The sequence below is a fragment of the Dryobates pubescens genome, chromosome 12 (assembly GCF_014839835.1).
Source record: "Dryobates pubescens isolate bDryPub1 chromosome 12, bDryPub1.pri, whole genome shotgun sequence".
In the NCBI taxonomy this organism is placed as follows: Eukaryota; Metazoa; Chordata; class Aves; order Piciformes; family Picidae; genus Dryobates; species Dryobates pubescens.
The window spans coordinates 8,441,741-8,454,811 of NC_071623.1; the positions used below are offsets into that span (position 1 = coordinate 8,441,741).

At 45.1% G+C, this 13,071-nt stretch overlaps 1 protein-coding gene across 1 annotated transcript; it reads left to right on the plus strand.

Moving 5' to 3' along the window:
* Positions 1–1,809: 1,809 nt before the first annotated feature.
* LOC104300505 (organic solute transporter subunit alpha) lies at positions 1,810–11,924 on the plus strand. Its single transcript, XM_009900797.2, has 8 exons — positions 1,810–1,896; positions 3,117–3,268; positions 4,046–4,119; positions 5,644–5,802; positions 8,609–8,720; positions 9,708–9,854; positions 10,782–10,887; positions 11,433–11,924. The coding sequence occupies exons 1-8, from the start codon at positions 1,818–1,820 to the stop codon at positions 11,618–11,620; spliced, it is 1,017 nt and encodes a 338-aa protein (XP_009899099.2). The 5' UTR covers positions 1,810–1,817; the 3' UTR covers positions 11,621–11,924.
* Positions 11,925–13,071: the final 1,147 nt, after the last annotated feature.

Here is a 13,071-nt window from a genome sequence, read left to right on the forward strand (position 1 = left end):
CACTCTTTCCATCTCAGCAAATTCTAAGATGAGCCTTCAGTTACATTTCAGAATATGTGATCACCTTCACATAGATTGATTTAAAGAATCAAGCATACTGGGTAGAAAATGCCTAGTAGGTGAAGGTTTATTTCCTCTCTCTACTAGTAAGTGTTTCTTCAGTTAAGTAAATAGATTTTCAATTAGAAAACAAGCTGGAACAATGTTTCAAGAATTTTGCCTGTATCTTTCTACAGCTGAGCAGCCGAAGACGTGCTGGATGGAGGATGCTCTGGGCAGCCCGTGAAGACTGGGCAAATACCATGTTCTAACAGCTACAGACACAACCCTCCTGGAGAAACTCTAAAGCTTTCCTCTTCACCTTTCAATGCAGGGAAAACAATGTCAGCAATGCCAAAGAGGACTTAAAATAAATGGCTTTGGTCTGCAACCAAGCCCTCTTGACAGAAACAGAAGAGGTTGTCAATAGCCTCATCTTTCTTGCTCCGAAATCTTGCCACACTGGAAGGGATTTGCCATCGCTCCGTCAGTAGCTGCTGGTGTTACCCACTGAGTAGTTCAGTTCCCCTCTGCACCCCTGTGTTCCTGCGGGCAGTGTTTCAGTGTCTGGCTTGTTGTTTCAGTAAAACCTTTGGGAATCCAACAAACATCCCCACCTCTCCTCAATTTGTCCAAGTTCCTGGAATACCACCTTGATGAATGGAGGCCTTCATGTGTATTTTAGCTGTTTTCCGTCTCTCCTTCTTTACCCACTAATTCCTGGCAGTCTTTGCATTTTCTCCCATGCTGGTCTTCAGCTGTCATTTCTGAGGTCTATGCACTGTGGGCCAAAGATGTCTCTCCCGAGTGGCAATAGGTCATCCTTGCAAAAGTAGTTAGGGATGTTCTCCCTGAACCCTACTTTGCATTTATTCATGCAGCATGCCACCTGCTGTTTTGTCACCTGGTGCTGCAACCATCCCTTTGCTGCTATTTGCAGCTAGCTTTCAGTCCAACCATCCAAAAAATGTCGGTAGGTCACCAAACTCAATCATTTCATCGCTCATTTCCCTGTTCCTGGAAACACTCTGAAAAGGCTTAAGCTTCAGAAAGGCTCCTTCCGGCCGCTGAAGCACGTGGGGAAGTGAAGAATCCTTTGATTTATTCCTGCCCTTCATGTGCTCTCCCTCAGCCAGTGCAGAAGCTGGTGAAGCTTTTCACCTCACTACAGCCAAGAAAATCGAGAGCTCTTTGGTGGAAGGCTCCACGGGAACTACTTTGAACATCTGCTACACTGACCAAAAAAACTTTCTGCCTCCCCGGGCCCCTGCAGAGAGCCCGGTGCCCAGGGCTCCTCTGACCGGACTCGGGTGAAGGCAGACAGGGCACTGGGGAATCCGGCCGGCTGGCATCCTGCCCCGGCTGGCATCGAGATTCGCCTCAGGGTGCCCCGACACCTTGGGCCTCCGAAGGACAGGGAATGCGGGTTGGCTTGCGCAAGAGCACCGCCGGGCAGAGGCACCGGGAGCAGGCGGGACATGAGTCCCCGCAGATAGAGTGGAAAGCGAGATGGGCGCCTTGCCCCTCGGGCTCGGCAGTGCCCACCCCGCCGGTGGCCGGAGCCGCTAGGCACTAAGAGGCAGCGCGGAACTGCGCTCGCCGCCCGCCCGGCCGCGGCTCCCGAGTTAATCATTAACCGCTCCTCTGCGGCCCCGACCAGCCGTGCTGCGCCTCCCGTGTCGCGCAGGGACCAGCGGGCAGGCACCGACCTCCGCCGTCTGTCCCCCGTCCCCTCCGCATCGTCCCGGCAGCGCGGCGGGGGCCGCGGCCGCGCCGCCATGGAGGGCGAGGCGAACGGGACCCTCCATCCGTCCTGCGGCGCCAAAGACCCTCCCTACTCGCAGGAGCTGCTCCAGAGTAAGTGCGGCTGCCCGCCCGGGCCGGGGCGAGGGGGAAAGCGTGCGGGAGACGGGTCTGTCCGCTGCCAGGAGCCCCTCTGCGTGCCGTCCGTCCGGGCCTCGTCTGGCAGGGGAATTCGCGGAAGGGAGAGAACACAGCACGGTTCCCAGCACACAGCCGCGGCCGGGGATGGGAGAGAACAGGATGATTAGCCAAGGAAGGGTGGTCAGAGGAGAGTGCCAGGGCCTCCCGGTACTCTCCGAAACTGAGGGGTGAACCAGCCCATTGACCTGTGTCTGGTTGAATTCTAAGGTGTGAAGATGTGCACTGACTGCTCCACCTGTAGCCAAGCCTAGAATCATTGGTTTGGGGTTATTTTGTTCCGAGCAGGTTAGGTTAAAGAGGCAGGGTATGTTGCTCAGTATGCCTATGAATAGGCTGCAGCCACAGCGGGACTCAGTACCAATCATGAACTTCTCCTAAATAAAGCATGACTCCACTGCAGTGCTTTCTTCTGTCTCCAGAAGCACCTTTCTTAGGAAAAAAATACACCTCAAACATCAGCTGTGGGTAAAAGTTGGTATCCATACCCAGTATAAATGGAGAGGTAAAACCTATCAGCCATGGGTAAATGTTAATATTCATATCCAGCTTTGAGGAAGAAGTAAAAATCAATTTGGTGAAGGCATCAAGTTTTAACTCAGGCTAGATACACCAAGGGCTTATCCTTCCAGTCTTTGTGTGCTCCACAAACTTCTACTGAGACTCTAAAAGGTTTGTGTGCCTAGGGAAGAGATGCCCAAGCATGCCTATGAATGTTCAATAGAAGCAAAGAACTAATACTGAGTAAATAATTTTTTTTTCTTGTAGTCAGCCTGGAAAAGTTCCCAGAACATGTATTTACTGTATATATTTATATTATGTATTTACTTTATATTCTGTTACGTACTTGCATTCATTTAAGAATATTTGTCCTGGAACTCCACCTTTCTGAAGGGAACTTTTGCATAATTTGGGAACATGGAGGCATATTCTTCCTATACGCTGTCTGTGGATTCTGGAAAGATTTAATGCTGCATTATCCTATGGAGTCAATAGTCTATTTGTGTGGCTAAGGATGAGTGCAAGACTTTGCAGGAATAGGGTTAAGAAGCTCCTCAGAGATGGTGACTTTACATTAAATGTTTGGAATGCTTATGAAATAAACCAGAACTGTCTTTTCTTTTCTCTCTCTGCAGGCCTTGACCTACCTGGGAGATTTCTCTTTGCAATCTTGACCCTGATGATGCTAATTGCTGATCTGGTGTTCATAGAGGAAGCTGTCTACATCTATAGGAAAATCCCCTCCTCCAAAAGAGCAATCATAATTTGGATTACTGCTGCAGCTCCAGTAAGTTTCCCCACAAAAGAGATAAAATTGAATGTTGAAAATAGGGGTTTCCCTGAAAATCCACATGAATTTGGACAACAAGTTCTCCATGGATCAGCAACATGCCCTTGTGGCCAAGAAGGCCAATGGGATCCTTGGGTGCATTAAGAAGAGTGTGTCCAGCAGATTGAGGGAGGTTCTTCTCCCCCTCCACTCTGCTCTGGTGAGGCCCCACCTGGAATATTGTATCCAATTCTGGGCTTCCCAGTTCAAGAGGGACAGGGATCTGCTAGAGAGAGTCCAAGCGAGGGCTGCAAGGATGCTGAAGGGACTGGAGCACTGCCTGGTGAGGAGAGGCTGAGATACCTGGGGCTGTTTAGTCTGGAGAGAAGACTCAGAGGTGATCCAATAAATGTCTATGAATATCTGAGGGCTGGGTGTCAGGAAGGAGGGGACAGGCTCTGCTCAGTTGCACCCTGTGATAGGACAAGGGGCAATGGATGGAAACTGCAGCACAGGAAGTTGCACCTCAACATGAGGAAGAATTTCTTTACTGCAAGGGTCACAGAGCACTGGAACAGGCTCCCTAGAGAGGTGGTGGAGTCTCCCTCTCTGGAGACTTTGAAGCCCTGCGTGGATCCATTTGTGTGTGACCTGTGCTAGGTTCTATGGTCCTGCTCTGGCAGGGGGGTTGGACACAAAGATTTCCAGAGATCACTTCCAAGCCCTAACATCCTGTGATCCTGTGAATTTGCTTTATCTCTGTTCCTCACTAAACCCCACTCCCTGTCTTTGTAGGTGATTGCAACTACTTCATGCATTGGCATGTGGATTCCTCGCTCAACAATGTTTACAGATTTCACAGCAGCAGTGTGAGTATTCTACTTATTTCTAGAAGTTGCCCCAAACCTTGATTTTCTTCCCTCTAAACATCTGCTGCTCTTGGTAAACACAGTCATTTTGTAAATTTAACAATTTAGTAATTTTTGGTTTGAGTGGAAATCTCTTCACAGCTCTTTTCTGGGAAGTGAAAAATGCTGAAGCAGTTCCCAGTGCTACAGTCCCCTAGTGTGGGAACCTCGCTATGAAAGATCTGTGACTTGCATGTAATTGAACCCTGGGATTGACAGTAGCTTTGAAGCAGCACTCTTTTCTCTCCTCTCTCTGCATGTCATGTGGAATGAGATTCTGACCTGTGACTTCTTCTCTCCACTTTTACTAATGATGAGCTATGGAAATCTATTATTAATGGTGGCAAGTGAACCTCCAATGAGTATATCAATGCAAAAATGTTCTGCAGTTGTCCTGATAAAAGCACTGTCTGTATGAGCCTTGCAGCTCTGACATGCACAGAGGAGGAGGGAGAAATGTGGTCTTTGCTTTCTGGAGGTGGTGGTACAGCTCTGGTAGGCAGAGCCAAGGAGGGGGATGCTGTGGCCTTGGGCACTCCACAGTTGATTTCAGAATGGTTTTGGAACCCTCTGCAGGACAGTATTACAGACTATCACAAATAGCCTCACCCCATGTCACGCTGCATTTACTAAGAGAGTAAAATCACAAACAGGGGACACTGTTAGCATGCAGCAATTTGTGCAGGTAGTGCAGATTGCCAGAAGCTTCCAAGGATCCAGTCCCAAGACACTTGTCTGAATTCTCCCTTGCCCAAGCTACAGGTTTCCACCCCCTCACTTGCATCCACTACCACTCTGTCTACAGTTGCACAGCAAAGTCCTTCAAGGGGGCAGTGCAGCTGAAGAGGCACTCTTATGTGGTGAAGCTGGATTTCAGTGAATCAGTTCCCTAAATCTTTTTGGGACAGGAAGGAAAGGGTGAATGTACCAATCTGTAGTTCTTGGGAAGGGTTGAGAATGTGCAGCTGGTGAAGGAGGGAGAGGTGGGGTTGCAGCAGTCAGTGCTTGGATCAGAGGAACCACACCCTGACTGGACCTGGGCATTCATGATATATAAATATAAATGTATGAACCTAGTGATGCTTGTTGTTGGGTTTTGGTGGTGTTTTGTTGTTGGTTTGGTTTGGTTTTTTTTCCTTTTTAGAGAAGGAAGAAGACTAATTTTGAAAAGTTTGTACCAGTCTGGACTAGATGACTGATGGAAAAATAGGGCCATATTGACTTGGATAAGCCTAGTAAAGCCTGTGCTTTAATACTGACTCTGACATTAGCCACCAAGTGCAGCTTTGGGAAATTCCACAGCTGCTCTGTGCCTCAGTTTGTTCCTCTTTCAATGAGGTCAGGTCAGTTGTGGCCCTCCAAGATGATGGAAAGCAGAAGGTTTATTTTTGTCAATTGCAAATTGGCAGAAGGCAGCAGTGGCCTTGCACAGGCATACAAGAGACACACAGGGAGGTTTAAGCTGCCATTTACTTCCTCTCCTAGATTTTTTGCTATAGTTATCCACAAGTTCCTGATGATGATGATTAAAGAGTGTGGAGGTCAAAAGCTTCTCCTCAGGAGGTTTGAAAATGGTCGCTTCAAGATCAGCACTGGTCCCTGCTGCTGCTGCTGTCTTTGCCTTCCTCGTGTGCGCATCACTAGGTGAGTTGCTCCTTAAGATTTCCCAGCTGGAAAACGGCTGCTGGACTCAAGCCAACTTGGCAAGGCCAGGCTGACAGCAAAGGGCCTCCTTGCTTCCCAAAAGTCATCCTCCAGCCATCTGTTTTCAACAGTGCCATTGCTTTGGGGCTGTACACCACCACTCATTTAGTTCATCCTCAGAATGCAGAATTTTGCTGCATTATAAGGCTCGAGAGCCTGAGCTCTCTCGCTTGTGTCGTGTTCCCACTCAGAGTAACGCTGAGCACTGTAGTATCTCTGCAGCTAACCCCATTCTCTTCCCAGAAACGGTTTCTATAGTAAGCAGTGGTATGTGGGAGGAAGAAATTCTACTCTAGGAAGTGGTAATAACTGAGATTTCAGTTTCTTTTTATTCCAGAAGGGAACAAATGTCTCCAAAATTGGGTATTTTTCCACAGGCAAAATTGGGTATTTTTCAGAAGCAGAATTGTGAGATTGAGGCTGTCTTGAAAGAAAATTTCTCTTACTTTTTTGAAATGGAAATGTTTCATTCTGCTTTTGACTTCAAAACCACTTCAGGTTGAAATATTTTTTAGAACAAAAAGATAAAAAGAGAAAAGAAAGAAAAGATGTAATTCCTGGAAAGCTTTGTTCTGAAAGAAACAGCTTTGTATGGCGAGGCAAAAGTAAATGTTTTCTTCTGGCAAACTTCATGCACCTCTGAGAAGTGGGGTGAGGCTGGAGAGCTGCACCTCCTGGGTGCCTCCTTTGTGCACAGCCTGGCTCTTGCTTTGGTTAGTGTCACCCAGTCATTTACACGCTGCTCCACAGCCTGGAAGCCTCATGTGTTTCCCAGGGCTTTCCTGCTGGCACAGAGTATGAGAACATTTCTCTCATTAAGAGCAAAAGCTCAAAGCCTGAATGTGCAAGACAGAGACTTTTCTGTGAGGCCCTGGGCATTGGTGTCAGAGGGACCTCAGGGGCTTTATGGTCTGGTTAAATGAAAGCATCCAACAGAACACAGCATAGCAATGTGTGATGCATTCGCAAAAATTCTTGTTGTTGTTGTAATAATTCTTCCTTTAACTACCCCATTCAGTATTTTCTTGATTCCATCATTATGTTTTAATGAAGTAATACTAGTTGTTTACATTGGAGGGGGCACCAAGAAGGACTGGTAGTAAACCAACTGAAAATGGACCTCCAAAAAATGGATGTAATACAATGGGCATAAAATCAGCAACTACTGCTGTGGATCCAAATGACTTCTACTGATTTTCATGGGCATTGATTCAGGCTTACTTCAGCAGTCAGAGCTGAAGAAATGCCACAGCTCTGAGCTGTGCTGTAGATTTAATGTCACCAGTATGTGTTTTTCTTTCCATGTCTGTCATCCTATGTATAGATTGTAGCAGAGTTTGGGAGAGGCTGCTATGCCCTCCTGTTGGCCAATCCAGTGACAGCTTACGAAAGATTATATTAGCTAATAATACCAACTCCTTTCAGGAGCTAGATAGTGCCTACTACTGCTGGGAGGAAGGACAGCTGTCTGTTAATAAGGCTTCTGCAGAGGGATTAGTGTCTGTAGCACTGGGAAGCCCACCTGCTGCCTCTGCTTCTGACTTCTAGCCTTTTTCCATTACAGGTTATAATATTTTTTTTTTGAGATAGGAGCAAGGTATACCAGAGAAAGGTCAGGCTCATATTCCTTTTGTAGGTATCTCCTGGGTAAACAGGGAGCTACTCCAAGGGAGGGATTCATTCTCCTAATAAGCCACATATTATCAAGTCCTGGGAAAGCTATGGAGACGAGGCAAAGTAATGAGCCATACAGTGGGGAGAGATGTGGCACAAGAGGTGTGATGGTCAGGAAAAATAGACACAATGTGTGATGTTGCAGTGACTGCACTGTTTTTCATATTGTCCTTTAAAGCCCTTTGGGAATAATACATCTTTGCACAGACAGACACACACCAAGTGGAGGGTAGTTGCAGTCCTCTTTCCACGTGTGTCTCTGGTGTTCATAATCCTGTGGTTTGAGCAATTCCCGTAATTCCTGGTTCATGGCTGTATCCTGTAGCATACTAAATGGCAGCCTGTTGTTTGTGGAGGTATCTCTGATGTCTTTCTCAAGGGCCCAAAGTGCTGCAGCAGTGCAGCATTGTCAGTATGGCAAATACCCAGTAATAGGCTAAAATGTGAGCCAGCCATAGCAGCCACAGCTTGTTCTGGAAAGACTGAAATGGGGTTCAGGTCAGTCAGATTTCATATCCTTCTGTTAGAAAGTGCATCTGCCCTTTTGCTGGTGGCTCTTAATGCTGACTGGCCACGTTACTGTGTATGGGCTGTGTTCTGGACCCAGTTTATACTGACAGAAGTAAGGAAATACTGAGCTGTCCTGCTGGCCTTGTGCAGTTTGCCAGGGCAAAGATAATACTTTTCTGTTGTTACAGTATGGAGAAGCAAACCCCCACACTACATGACAGTATTCAAGATGCACTGATGAACTACCAGTCCTTTCACCTAGGGCTGTGTTATTTCCTTTCTCAACCTACCACAGGACTGGCAGGGGTCTGACCAGGAAGGCTGAATTGCCCAATTTCATCACTGAACTGAAACAGTAAAAGCAAGGCAAGAGCAAGTGGAGTTATTGTGTAGAAGCCAGTAACTGTTCTTCCCCAGATTTTATCCACATGCTACAGGAGTGGAAAAAGTTTTACAGTTGACAGTATCCAAAACAAAAATGAAAGCTGTTAATGTTTATAAGATCTTGGCCTATGTGATTTTTTTTTTTCACTCTTGTTTTATTGTTTTAATTTTTGGTCAGGCGAACTCTCTTTTGGCTGAAGCTGGGCACCTTTCAGTTTGCTTGCTTTCGACCCATGCTCATATTCTTATCAATAGTGCTTTGGACTAATGGCAATTACACCCTTTCCAATGTAAGTAAATGTTTTAATCAGAGATGGTCCACGAAATCCATGGGGTTTGGGGTTGTTGTTAGTACTGCGAAATCTAGGAGCGCTTCCAATGAGTTGTAGCGGTAACTTTTGACTCACTGAAGCATATAAATTCTGCCTTCCCTTAGACTCTACATTTCCTGGCTTCTCTTGGAAAGAAACCAGGCATCAGGGTGTGTTGAGTATCAAATTGTGTTCCAGTATACTCCAATATTATGCTCCCATCTTGTATGGTTAGAATATCTGCTCCCTGGAGTTGTTCAAGGCCAGTCTGGACGAGGCCTTGAGCAGCCAAGTCTAGTTGAGAGGCATCCCTGCTCATGGTGGGGAGGTTGGAGTAGATGATCTCTAAGGTCCCTTCCAACCTAAGCCATTCTATGATTCTATGAATAGCAGGACTGCAAGTTGCCCTGTGGGATGTACCTGCCCAAGTGTATGTACTGACAAGTAAACAGGAAGCCTAGTTCTGTGTTTTACTGCAAATCATGGTGATTTTCATGTCCATGCAAAGTAGAAAAGACAGTACTTGTGCTTTGTACCATGTAAACCACAAGATAATGGAGAAGTCTATCTGCTAATAATTTTGCACCTCTTGGACAACTGAGATTAAAAGTATGTTGTTGTTGTTGTTGTATGGTATAAAATTAAGCACCTCTCTGAATGTTGAATATGCTCTGATGAGCTGCTGAGCATTCTCAGGTGCTGCTGGGGTCAGATCAAGGGTTTTATCACTTCCCAGGATGAACAGATTCACATGTTTGTGCCTGCTGGGTGAGAGCACCCTGCTAATACTGCAGTTGTTGATGTGCAGTTTTCCCATGCAGGCCAGCAGCTGCTGCTGCCATCAGCTTTTATGAAGATAGAAACAAGCATTTTAACATCTGCATCACCCAGTTCACAACTTCTTCCTGGAAACAGTAAAATGCACTGTAAAGTTTTATAGGTACACTTCTTTAATTTGCTTCTCAGTTATCTCCCAAAGGAGCTGCAATATGGATTAACTGTCTTGTTGGTGTCCTCACCATTATTGGTCTGTGGCCAGTTGGAATCATGTTTCTACAAGTTAGAAAGGTCCTTACCTGTAAAAAGATCATCCCAAAGTTTGCTCTTTATCAGGTGAGAAGTTTAATATTTCTGATAAGAATTTCTCTTAACTACTGGTATAATACTCTCTCTCTGGTTTCTCCTTTGTTGAAAAGTTATAGTACTTTATTTCCCATTAAATACACTATTTAAAGGCATCCTTTTACTTGATTAAAGCTGCATCCATTTCAAGTACTCTCCTTGTTTGCTGTTCAGTTTCAGCTTGAGCCAATTTACATCTAGTCTCTCAGGAGTACTGGAGGTATGAAGGCTGCATAAAATCCATGTGTCTTTAGGTAACTGAAATCAAAACAGCCCCTTCTGTGAGGCTTGAAGAAAGCTCTGCAGATACAGTATCCTGAAATATAATGTTGAAATGCTGGTTGTGTAGTTCTAAAAACTAGGAGAGGATGTGTAGGTGGCTGTTGTTTGAATTGCTTCTGCACATAACAATGTTCTGTTTTGACAATATTTTCCTTAGCCATTCTGCACTTCAGAGTTAGATAATAATGAAAATGGTTGGGAATCATTAAACAGTAAAGAACAGAACCAGATAGTTACATTGAAAAAGCTCAGGGACTGAGCTACCCTTTTTGCACATTGCCCTGAAAAGAATACAGCAGAATCCTTGGATGTGCATCCTTCTTGAACAGGACATATAGAAAGGCTGTTGCACTAAAGTCTCTGTTAAGTAAATTATTAAGTACTTATAAATGCAATAAGCAGAATAGTCACACATGCAAAGCTGCATTATGGTGAATCCAGGTGTAGGACAGCAAACTGTCAATGTGAGGATTTATACTGAGACAGCTACAGGCAGCCTGCTGGTAGATGGGAGGAGAGGGAGGACAAGAAGGGAGAAATGAGCCAAAAGAGGGTCTGTTATGAAAGCAGAACCGTTGTGTGAACTATAAACCTATTCCTGGTAGCTAAGTAATCTGTTGGCTCTTTCTGGTGCAGTTTATTGTCATTCTGAACAACTTGCAAACAACTATTATCAAGATGTTGGCTACGCAAAGGATCATTGCCTGTGTTCCACCACTCTCCTCTTCAGCAAGAGGAGCATGTAAGTTCTCTTGGGAAGGATGTTTTTCATTTACATATAAAGGTGCCAGGTCAGTGTTGCTGATTGTCATATTTGGTGTTTTCTCAAAATACTAATTTCCTGAAGATCATGTAGCTCTTGGAGAATCCCAGCTTTTAAATAGAAAACAGGGACCAAAGTTTTACAGCTTTCATGGTCACAGAGAAAAACCTGGTGATGAGAAGAGGCGGAATCGGAAATGAGAGGAAAATACATCAACGTGCAGACTTGCAGAGCAGCATGTAATTTCATCATAGCATTGGGAATGGTTGGCTGTGAGTTCAAGAACCATGTTAAATATCTTGCATTTTGGATGTATAACTCACTGCATGTTTATTGATGGGCAATACTCTTAATTCTGTAACTGATTTTTTTTTTCTGAGTGTGAGAGACACTGAAATGTGACAGGATGATAAAGTTTGTTCTTTTTGCACAGATGAAAATTAATAAGCCAGGTAGTCATCTTTTTGGGTCTGATTTCCCCCTTTTTGGGGGGGCCTTTCTTTGTCTCCTGTTTTATTTGGCAGATGTGAGCCAGCAGCTCCTCATCATGGAAATGTTTCTGATAACACTAATCTCAAGGGTGGTCTATCGGAGAAGATATGATGACCTAGAGCCTCCTGAGTGTACAGCTGAAGAAGCTGGGGACAAAAAGCAGATTCCTAAGACTATGCTGAATGGCACAGTTAGTGAAGATGGATTGCCAAGGGTTTAGAAGCCCTCTGTGCTCCTGTTCTGCATGGGCCTGAAGCTCAGCTTCAGGAGCTTGTATATTTTTGCACTACAAACAGCTGCTGTTCATGTCAGAATAACTTCTGACATAAATGCCTGTCAGCTGCAGTTCTGAAAGGACCACTAGTGGCAAGATAACTCTGTTGATTCTCCAGTGATATATACATGGTGTGAGTGTTTTCTTACTGTGTGATTTAGTGAGATTTCATACCATGTACTTTTATGCTGTTATTGAGCACTTGGTGGTAGCCAAAATATCTCACAATGTGATTTGATTTTAATTTTTTAGCTGGTAGAATGGCTATTATTTAAGAGTTAAATCAGAGTCATTCTTGTTCTTTGACTGTTTAAAATCTTACTCCAGCCTGGATTCTTGTCATGTATCCAACACATCATTTTCGCATCCTTTCTGCAGTGAAATTTATCAGCTCTTACTCTATGCCATGAGCTCACCATAGCTAATTCTGATCAGTAAATACATTTGCATTTATCTCTTGTGAAATCTTCTGACCTCTTTATGCTTTCTACCTACAGAAATGATAACCTCTTTAGGGCAAGACTTTTTGCATTCCTTGGCAATTCACTTCCTCACTTGGTAAATACACAGCTGCCACTGGCAGGTGTGCTGCCTAGGGATGGCAGATTCTCTGTCACTGGTCTGGAAAACCAAAGTAGGATTTAGAGTCTGAGATGTCATCTGCCACTGGTCTGTGATGTCAATGATGCTTTGGTTCTCTGCTAGGAAAATGGGAATAATGATATTCAGGATCCTTGCACAAATGGTGTCTGTGGGGATAAGAGTGACTGAAAGGAATGCTGGGGTGTCTGTTGACAGCCAGCTGAACAGGAGCCAGCAATATGCTCAGGTGGCCAAGAAAGCCAACAGCGTCCTGGCCTTCATGAGGAGTAGCAGTGTGGCAGGCAGGGCTAGGGAAGTAATTATCCCCCTGTACTTGTCACTGATGAGACTGCACTTTAAACACTACTGTGTTCAGTTTGAGGCCTCTTACTGCAAGAAAGACATTGAGGTCCTGGAGTGTGTCTAGAGAAGAGCAAAAATGCTGGTGAGGGGTCTGGAGGGCATGTCCTACACAGAGCAGCTGAGGGAGCTGGGGTTGTTTAGTCTGGAGAAGAAAAGACTGGGGGGAGATCTTATTGCTCTCTACAGCTACCTGAAAGGTTGGAGTGAGGCTGGTGTTGGTCTCTTCTCCCAAGTAACCAGAGATAGGATGAGAGGAAATGGGTTTAAGGAGGGTTTAGATTGGACATTAGGAAAAACTTGTTTATTGAGAGAGGTGTTGGAACAGGCTGCCCAGGGAGGTGGTGGAGTTGCCATCCCTGGAGGTGTTCAAGAAGCTGTAGATGTGGTGCTTCAGGATATGGTTTAGTGCTCATGGTAGTTGTGTTATGGTTGGACTTGATGATCTTAAAGAT

Excerpts from the sequence above, each read along its gene's own strand:
- LOC104300505 (XM_009900797.2), top strand. The coding sequence starts at position 1,818 with ATGGAGGGCGAGGCGAACGGGACCCTCCATCCGTCCTGCGGCGCCAAA. Across the intron at positions 8,721-9,707 it reads GCAATTACACCCTTTCCAAT|TTATCTCCCAAAGGAGCTGC; the intron begins GTAAGTAAATGT and ends TTTGCTTCTCAG. Across the intron at positions 9,855-10,781 it reads CAAAGTTTGCTCTTTATCAG|TTTATTGTCATTCTGAACAA; the intron begins GTGAGAAGTTTA and ends TTTCTGGTGCAG.